The 9,392-nt window shown below is 48.2% G+C and overlaps 1 protein-coding gene across 1 annotated transcript in view; it reads right to left on the minus strand.

Annotated features, from left to right (window-relative positions):
* Nucleotides 1-82: 82 nt before the first annotated feature.
* Nucleotides 83-9,392, minus strand: part of EIF3J (eukaryotic translation initiation factor 3 subunit J) — a 9,684-nt gene continuing 374 nt past the window's right edge. Inside the window, exons 2-7 of the mRNA XM_019619293.1 lie at nucleotides 5,850-5,907; nucleotides 5,511-5,602; nucleotides 4,687-4,801; nucleotides 3,609-3,767; nucleotides 2,596-2,669; nucleotides 83-1,160 (exon numbers count right to left, since the gene is read on the minus strand). Of these exons, the coding sequence (XP_019474838.1) occupies nucleotides 1,029-1,160; nucleotides 2,596-2,669; nucleotides 3,609-3,767; nucleotides 4,687-4,801; nucleotides 5,511-5,602; nucleotides 5,850-5,907 (630 nt within the window). The 3' untranslated portion in view covers nucleotides 83-1,028. The remainder of the gene's footprint in view (nucleotides 1,161-2,595; nucleotides 2,670-3,608; nucleotides 3,768-4,686; nucleotides 4,802-5,510; nucleotides 5,603-5,849; nucleotides 5,908-9,392) is intronic.

Here is a 9,392-nt window from a genome sequence, read left to right on the forward strand (position 1 = left end):
CAGTGGGACAGTCCAGGCTCAGCACCGTCTCCAGAACAAAGGCAGCAGTGTACTTAAAGAACAGGGCCAAAGACTGCTGTAGTGAAGTCCTCACAATATTGATTTTTATTAAATTAGTTGCTTTATAAAACATTGCAGATGTCATAATTGTTAACGTAACAATTTGCCCCACTGTAGTAACTGCTGCAGTTTGCTAAGCAAGTTGTTTGTTTTTAAATGAAAGAAAATAGCCGAGTCATGAAAGAGCGACCGCAGCCCCGGAGACCAAAGTCGTGTTTGATTTTTTTACACTGAAACCAGGCGATGAACTGTTAAAGAATACCCAACCCATACAGCTGCATTAGTAGAAATTTAGATGAATGGAAACTCAACTTCATACTCACAAGTTTTTGTTTTGTTTTTCCCAAATCAGGAGCTCTTTCCCTCTCACCCCAGCACTGCTGTGTGCTGTCAGGCTGTGGAGCAGTGCATCTCAGTGACGCCTCCCAGGCGCAGCGTCCCACCTCTGAAGTTAGCAGTTCCCTTCACAATACACTGAAAACCTCAAGCTCTAACATAAGACAAAGCAATTGTAAGACTAAGTGCACACCCATCATGCCCTCGCTGCAAACTGCTTTTGTTCATCAAACAACTCATTCAGGGAGGTACAGTTAAGGCCGTATCGTAGAACTGTGCTGCTAATAATACTTTGCCTCTTTGAAATTCATTTCCAATTTGGTGGCTGTTACTATAAAAATCAAACAGCAACAATTATTGTTATCAGAATTTGACGGTTTCGGTTTGTTGGTTTTTTTGGTTGTTCCTTTTTTTCCCCTGTAATTTACGGAGCTTTTGAGCTGCTTCCTTCCAACGCCTCGAGCACAGAACAGGAGTGGCAGCACCTCAGCACCGCCTGCCGCACTGAGCCACCAGCACAGAGATACTGCAGCTTTGATAATAGCATTTGGCAGAATTTAAAGAAAGAGAAGTTGTGCTACATGTTTAAGGGGTTATGGGCAACAGAAAGACAACAGAAGGGGAGATAAATGTCACATGAAGTCTTCAAATTCTTGTACGTATTCTCCATCGTATCCTCCATAATCAGCCAGGTCATCTTTCATAGTAGCCTTTAAACCACCTCCAGGCACAACACCTTTTTTCTTCTTTTTGGCTTTACTCTGCTTAAATAGGAAGGAGAGTGTATTTACTTACACATCCACAGCAATTTGTCTTCCTTCTGACTTGAGTAGAGCCTCAGAGGAATGAATACCTGCATCACTGCTCACCCAGTGCATGCTGTACTGCCAGTCATTTCTGCCTCAGCACCCAAAGCTGAACCTCCCACTACAGCTGCTGCACTGCCCAGCGTCCCACAGCTCCCTGCATCCCATACATTGCCAGCTCCTTCATTCATCCTGCGTCACTGAGCCTCTAAGCAAGTAGCACAGCTATGCCTACAGTTCCCTCTTGTAAAACCAACAATCAAATTAAGGAACTTACGTGGTTTTTATCACTGTTGTGGCTGAATATATATATAGATAGATAGATAGATATAGATAGATAGATAGCAAGGAAGAGTCCTAGATAAACTTAAATGAACACAGCTGGATAAACCTCTGCCTTGCTGAGCTGGTGCAGGTTTCAGGGTTAGCCATACTAATTTATAGGAAAAGCCAGGAGAGACGAGAATACAAGAATAGAAAACACACTTCTTTTTAAACTAGCTTGGTTCAGTAAGCCAGAGGCTTCTCTCCAAAGTGCAGTTCATATTAAAGAAAAGATTTATCACGTTTACCAAACCCTAGACTTAATGCAGTAACACTGTACATGAAGTTTGATTTGTATTCCAGTGTTTCATTCTTCCCTGTAGAATTGAGGTGGCACAGCAGAAAACGCTGCCCTGAAACACGCTGTGGTTAAGTGCCCCACCAAGTCACTGCTTACAGTGCTGCTGCACTGCCCTTTGTTAGGTACCCATCCTCTAATTTGATTTAAAGCTCTGAAAAATGCATTGCTAGTGATATCTTGTTTAATTTCATTGCTGTCTTTGTAGTTTAACTAATTACTGGATTCCAACTGACTCGAGGTTTTAAAGCTATTCTGTAAAACCCACTGCTATGCTCTGTACCACATCAGTACCCGTTCAACTGTTATCTCACCTCGTGTCACTCATTCTTCATGTCTGTACAGTCGTTGCTCCTTCCATTTCCATAACACAGGAACACCCCCAGCTATCAGCTATTCCAAACCCCAACAACAAACTCAGGCAACAACTTCAGTTACTCTGCTATCCTGACGCTGTAGCAGGGGCTGCCCTGTGGTGTCAGGGTGCTGGCTTAGGCCTCTCCACTGCCAGGACAGCAGCAGGTGAGCACACAGCTCCATGTCCAGCAGCCAAGGCTTTGGCCTGTGATCTGAATCCAATGAACTCCTGATTATCTCACACATTTAAAGGCATTTGGTTTCAGATCAGTATCCAGGATTGCAGTGTCCCCTACTGTCACATACAACACAATCAGCAGTTCAGGTCAGTGCTGGACCTGTTGTGCTGTGCGGGCAATGAGCACTTCAGCAGGTGCTGCTTCTGCTGCAGCCAGCTGTGGGAGCAAGTCTTACCTTCTCCTGTTTCTGTTTTTCACTGCATAGTACCGTCAACGAATTTGTGATCTTTTTCAAGTCATCAATTTCCACTACAGAAGAGAAAAAAGAGATTCCTCATCAGTATTGTGCTCACATATCCCATCAGCACAATTCTCTCATGACTGCAGAGGTAAGCATCAGCACTAAGGAAACACTGGCACCTGCTCAATTTAAAGCAGCAGAACAGACTGGGTAATTGATTCTAGTCCTTGTGATCAGCATGTGCTGTTCACACAGTCCTTTGTAACACAGCTGGAACGGTGCAGAAGGGAAGGATGCAAATTAAGAGCTGGTGTACACAGAGTCTTAACAGGGAGACGCTTGAATAATTGGAGCAAAATAATAATGCAGTAGAGTAAAGCATCGAGTCTTTTAGACGCCCAAAAAGGAGCAGTGCAGTATTAAGTTGCCCAAGAGGCTGTGAGTCCTTCACTTCAGCTCTGGGACTGTACAGCACTGCTGCAGGCAGCCTGGGCTCCTGTGTGTGCACAGCCTTATGAAGCACCAAGCCATCACATGGCTGAAAGGCAGCATGAGCAAAGCACAGCAAAAGGGCTCAACCAACCAATCCACCAACTGCTTCCACCAACCAGAGCAGGGCAAAAACAGGGCTGTAAGTTACTTTATCTCTGTATGGTCACATGCTGAATTGCAGAACAATTAATCTGTAGTCTCAGAATTACAAGACCTCACTTTTGTAACAGTCCTCCCAGCAGAGCTGCTGCCGTTACCTGGCTCAGAGAAACATTTATGTTCCAGAAACTGCTTCAAGAGAGATGGCTGAGATCGAGAGCATGAAAACCTGCAGTTCTGAAGTGCTCCACAAGAACATCGGTTGGGATGGAACCTCACACTCAGTGGGTGGCACTCTGCTCTGTACCACCTGCACGCGTTAATCTTGGTTTCGGTTTTAAGTTCACAGCACACCCTCAAGGTCACACCTGCCACAATCCTGCAGCGGATTCTAGGAAGTCCTTCACTTTACTTACATGAAATACAAACGTCTCGAACTAATGCTTCCAAAAAGCTGGCGTAATGTAAGGACTTTTCATACTGTGTGATTTTCTCTTTTAGTAGTTTGCCAAATTCCGTAAAGTCATCTTTTGAAGAGGGATTCATGGCATCTATTCCACAAGTGTTATTTACACCTGCGAGGAAAGGCACACGTGTTAGAACACACTGTCTGTGGTCTCTGAAAGATGACAACAAAGAAAAAAAAACCACGTTCAGTTCTCCCCTTTTCATCAAGCACTGCCAAATCAAAGCTTCCTTCCCCCCATCTTCTGCAAACAAAGCAATGGCCAAGTCAGCAACCTGCAGGGCCACAGGGCAGTGCTGGCTGCACAGAGCCCTCCTTCCTTTAATAGAGAATTCTAAACCTGAGTTCCTCAGTGCAAAATTCTGCTGGTTCTTCACAACTGTGTTAAGCAGAGCCCTTCCCCCTTCAGGCACCATCCTCTTTCTGAAGACACACAGCAGCTTTCACTGAGCAACCGTGCAGCTCACTGAGCAAAGCAGCAGGCTTCACACTGCCACACTTCAGCATCTTCACCACTGTGTCAAAGCATAAGGGCAGAAGAGAACGAGCTGCCCTGCATCTACTTCTGTCTACCCAAGGAACAAAGCCGCCCCACAAGGAGGCAGCCATCACAGACTGCCTGAAATGAAGCACACACACATTGCACTGTGCCATGTGAGCCCAAAGCCCGACCGGTCAGGCTGAAGCCCACGTTGTAAGGCTCTGCAGAACAGCAGAAGGCAGCACTTTGGTGTTCACCAGAAACACCAGTTCATAGGGAAATTCAGCCAGCCATCTTTCTCCCATTCCCTCTGACCAAGATGTTAAGGAGTAACACCTTATATTCCACAGACAGTTCTGCAATTAGTCCTTAGTACCAGAGCACATTTCCAGTAGCACGGATTTAAAGCCATGCTGACTCTCAGCAGCACAACCTGCATGTGCTCTCACAGCCACATCCCCGTCGGTTGCCTGCAGGATGCCTGCACACACCTGAAAGCTTCACATGGCACAGCTGCACCGACCTGGCCATGGCACAGCACACTTACCAAATGTTTCTTTTGCTAACTCAAGGTCTGACTCCTCTTGCAATTTCTTTAGTCGTAGTTTGTCTGCTAACTGTTCTTCTGGTGTAAGTTCTTTATGTTCCTCTGGAGCCTCTAACTGCATTTAACACAAAACAAAAAAGAACACCCACATAAATAGAGGGAACATTACATTGAGGGGAGGTGTTACAAGAAACCATGTTTTTTCCAGCACCATTTGAGTAGCTTACTTCTGTCTGAAGTCAACAGACCTCCAAGCATGTACAAACCCAACAACCATTCCAATTAATCATAACCACGCCAACTGCTTAATTTCTCTGTAATTTAATCGAATTATGGAAATAACACATCCATTCTTTTGGCATGCACAGAATCACAGAATGGTTTGGGCTGGAAGGGTCCTCAAGGACCAGGAAGCTCCAACCCCCCACCGCAGTCAGGCCCACCAACCTCCACATTTAATACCAGACCAGGCTGCCCAGGGCCCCATCCAACCTGGCCCTGAACACCTCCAGGGACCATTTAAGACACAGGCTTACAGGAAGGATGCTGCCTGCATTTCTCATTGCCCTGGGAGCACAGGTTGCCATTCAAAGCTCATTACCCAGAGAACCAGGGTGGATAATTACCCCCCCAGTAAGGCCTAACCCAGGTGTCCTTCCCTCTCCCCACAGATGGACCAGTCCTTAACACCGACAGCTCCAGGTGTGAAGCGCAGGGCTGACGTTTGCTTCCGCACATCAGCCAGATCTCCGCTCAGCCCCCCAAAGCAACCCACAACCAACGCAGCCCTCTGCGTTTCTGAGCCCAAAAGAAACAGGAATTACCCTTTTTTTAAGCTCCTCTTGCTTTTTCTTCTGTTGCTTTTCTTTTTCTTTTATCTTTTCTGCTATTTTCTTTTTTTCTGAAACTTTGGGTTCTGTAAGACATTAAACAATATGGCACTTGAGGTCTCCTGGTGTTTTTTTGAATAACCAGGAAAACACAAATCAAAGAGAAAGAGGCAGAGCTCAGTTGGCAGCACCTGACCAGGGGGGTTAAAAGACGTGCTCTGTCAAAACCAAAACTAATCCTATTTGGAACGTGTTTTAGACTCTTCAGACAGAGACAAAAGCAATGTCTGTAGCAGTGCTGCACACAGTGATGTGAACTTCTGGTAGTCTCACCTTGTTTCACCTCCGTCTCCTTTACTTCCTCCTCTTCCTCCTCATCATCCCAGTTATCCTACAAAGTAAGTTTCCATTAAGATAAATGCTCATAAGATGCTTTTACATATTATTTCTACTTGTTAGGCAAACACAAAGGACAGTAGCTTACATACAGCCTTTTAAATGCTCTCAAATCCATTAACATTACGTAGTTGAGTTAGGAAGCGGGGAGCAAGTTGTTGGAGCTGTAAAATAAGGGCACTGATCAGGGAGCTGAGCACAATGTTTCGGGACCAGTTATCACAGAGGAAAAGGCAGCTTTAATCGAAGAATGGGAAAGTTCCTGCTGGGAAAGCAGCCAACCCAATGCCAGCCCCAGGACCATGACCTGCACTCAGCCAGCAGTTGTCACTTCTCTGCAAGTGAAGGGGCCATCAGAAGTCCCTTCCCACACACAAACTGCTGTTCTCCAACAGCGACCACATTTCTGAGCGTTTCCAGCCATCCCAGCTGTGGCACAGCTCTGCCTTCACACGCTCAGGCCCTTCTCTCAGCACCCCCACCCCTTGTGCCCCATGACCCAATGGATGCTTGCACCTCAACACGCAGCACGGAGCACGTGAACGTGGAGGAAGCATGCCTTCCAACAGAACTGACCTGTTTATGTCACCTGCGGGTTTGCCAGCAGCAGCTCTGCAGTCCCTTCCCAACAGTTAGCTGGGCATGATTTATGGGAACACATGTTTTTCCCCTGGTACCCTTCCAGATTTTACTGATGCCCTCTGTATGGAGATCAGCGCTCTAAAATCAACCTGAAGGTGCATGCCTGGCAGCACACAACGTATGCAGCACAAGTTAAAGCCAAGAAATCACACAGGAATCTAATTTTAGTTACCTGTATCAATGGAACCTGCAAGCTTAAGAGATTACTTTTGGCAAGGCTGGTATACACAGAAGTCACACAGACCGTGGGCACATTATGGGTGAGCCCTGCAACCATAAGCCCTGAATTCTGGGTTGCACTCAGAGCAGAAACGTGAGCACCCACCCCAGCCATTCACCCAGAGGAGGAACGCGGCGTCACAGCGCAGAGCGTCCCCACACCTCCCCTGGGCTAATTGGCTCCTGAGGGAGAGCAGCTTCCCTTCCACATTCCAAGAGGCTGACTTGAATTTGCAGCAGCACTCATCTAGCTCCTATCTAATTAAGTCTGTAACACCCATTTCTTAAGCAGCCATTTTCACCACCGCTGCGCTCTCTGCCTTGGCCCCGGCCCCAGCCTGCATGGAGAGAGGTTTAAATCAAGTGCTGCGTGGCACAAAGCCCACAGGGAAGGAGGGCAGCACGACCGATGGGGCTGAAGGAAGCGCTCCGCCTCCTCCCCACCTGCAGCCCTCTCCTGGCACCGCCTGCCCTGCAGCAGCTGCTCCTGCTCCCAGGCACCTGTCAGCAGTGCAGCAGGAGTGTGCAGGAGCTGCTCCTGTGGCTGTAACTGGGGTGGGAGGAGCCCCAGTCCAACTGCTCAGAGGAAAAGACACCAGGCAGCACCACAACCCTGCGGTACTACACCCAGTAACTCACAGCAGGACACCTTTACTGCTCGACGTATCCAACGAGGAGCTGAAAACCTGCAAGTCTCCCACAGCTCTCCTTCACACGTACTTCACTAAAACAAGGCTGGAATCGCCTTCCACTGCACTGAGTAACTGCTGACCGGAGCGGCTCTCCCTGTTTCACAGCCACCCTGAGCACAGGACAATGCAGCGCCCTGCCCAGACCGGAGGGCGGGAGCAGGGAATGGCAGCACTCTGCTGCCAGAGTCCCAGCTGAGCCCCGGTGCTCCTCCACGAGCACTGTGCCAGGCCACAACCTCCCAGTTTGGCTTTACTGAACCAAGAACTGCCCAGGAATAAATAGAGGAAACCCCTTGGCACCAGGCCCGCTTCCTGGGAAAGCTGTGCTGGGGTAACAGCCCAGAGCAGCTGTGTTATCAATGAAGATGATAATTTTAAACCTGGGGAAGTCAGTGTTTCCAGAACTTAGGAGTTACTGTTTTGATCATTATCAAAACAAGTGCAAAATTAACTACAGGATCTGAATATGTAGAAAAGATAGGAAAGATGTGAACACAGGAAACACTCTGTGCTCAGATTTTAGGCCACTTTTTCTCATATCCATACTTCAAGGCTGACCCTGGCAAACAAGGTATCCAGAGCTTAAGTAACAATCTCCCAGACTCAGTTCTGAGATGTTCAGCACTTAAACAAAAAGAACGAATCAAAATGAAACACTTCCATTTGCTGGACAGGTCCTCTCCAGATACAGCTCCAGTACTGAAAGTGTAACCTCTGAGAAAGAGGGAAGAAGCCAAATTCCTGGCCCATGTGGAAAGCTTTGTTCCTTTATTCCAGCAGCCACGGACAGCAGAGGTGTCTCTATGAGTGACACTTCACAGACCAGTTCTCCTGGACACGCTTTATCATACCAAAAAGGTTTCTCACTTCCAAAGGAACGCAGAAAAGCAAACTTCACAAATACTCTCTGTATAACACACGTGTACATACATGTAAAAACACACACGAATATGAAGACTGCATACAGTGTTACATACATGCACACAGTCACGCTGTAACTACACTGCTTACAGATGACTGCACCCCTGCATACAGAGATACCTCCGCTCACCTTGCCTGCTGTAATGCCACAGCAGTGATAACCACAGGGTGTGGGTGTTACTGCATTTCAGAAGCAGAATTGACAGCTCCTAACTTACAGAAATATTTATCTATAGAAAGAGAACGCTTTTTCATACTACTTATAGAAAGAGTACCACCCTAAGCTCCAAGGGCAATCGCATTGGTGCTTCCCAAGATTCTGCTAACACAGGCACAGCCTAATCAAGCAGAGCAGTGAGCCCTCACCCAGCACACCTTCATGGGATCAGAGAATGGCCTGGGTTGAAAAGGACCACAGTGCTCATCCAGTTCCAACCCCCTGCTGTGTGCAGGTCACCAACCAGCAGATCAGGCTGCCCAGAGCCACATCCAGCCTGGCCTTGAATGCCTGCAGGGATGGGGCATCCACAGCCTCCTTGGGAAACCTGTTCCAGTGCCTCACCACCCTCTGCGTGAAAAACTTCCTCCTAATATCCAACCTGAACCTCCCCTGTCTCAGTTTGCTTTGCATGGCTTAACACCCGCACCATAAAGTGGTGACCAATTCACCCCGAGCCGCAGGCATGCTGCATCTGACAGTCCCTCAGCAGCTTGACTCGACGCCAAAAGCTGCTTTTCGATTTGCCTCTTTTACCCCCGCACACACCGATCCGCTTCCCGCTCCGCCCGCCGTGCACACACAGCGCAGCACAGCACGGCTCACACTGCACAGCACAGCACAGCGGAGTCCCGGTGCGATGCCCACGTGCGCAGCGCCGCTTCCGAAGGCTCTCAGATGGCGGAGCGGCGCGGAAGGGCCGCGCAGAGCTGTGACAGAGCATCGCGCGGCCCATCCGCAGCTCCGGCCCGGCGCCGGCTCCTCCCCACGCCCGTCCCGTCTCTGCCC

The sequence above is a fragment of the Meleagris gallopavo genome, chromosome 12, assembly GCF_000146605.3.
Source record: "Meleagris gallopavo isolate NT-WF06-2002-E0010 breed Aviagen turkey brand Nicholas breeding stock chromosome 12, Turkey_5.1, whole genome shotgun sequence".
Classification (NCBI taxonomy): domain Eukaryota; kingdom Metazoa; phylum Chordata; class Aves; order Galliformes; family Phasianidae; genus Meleagris; species Meleagris gallopavo.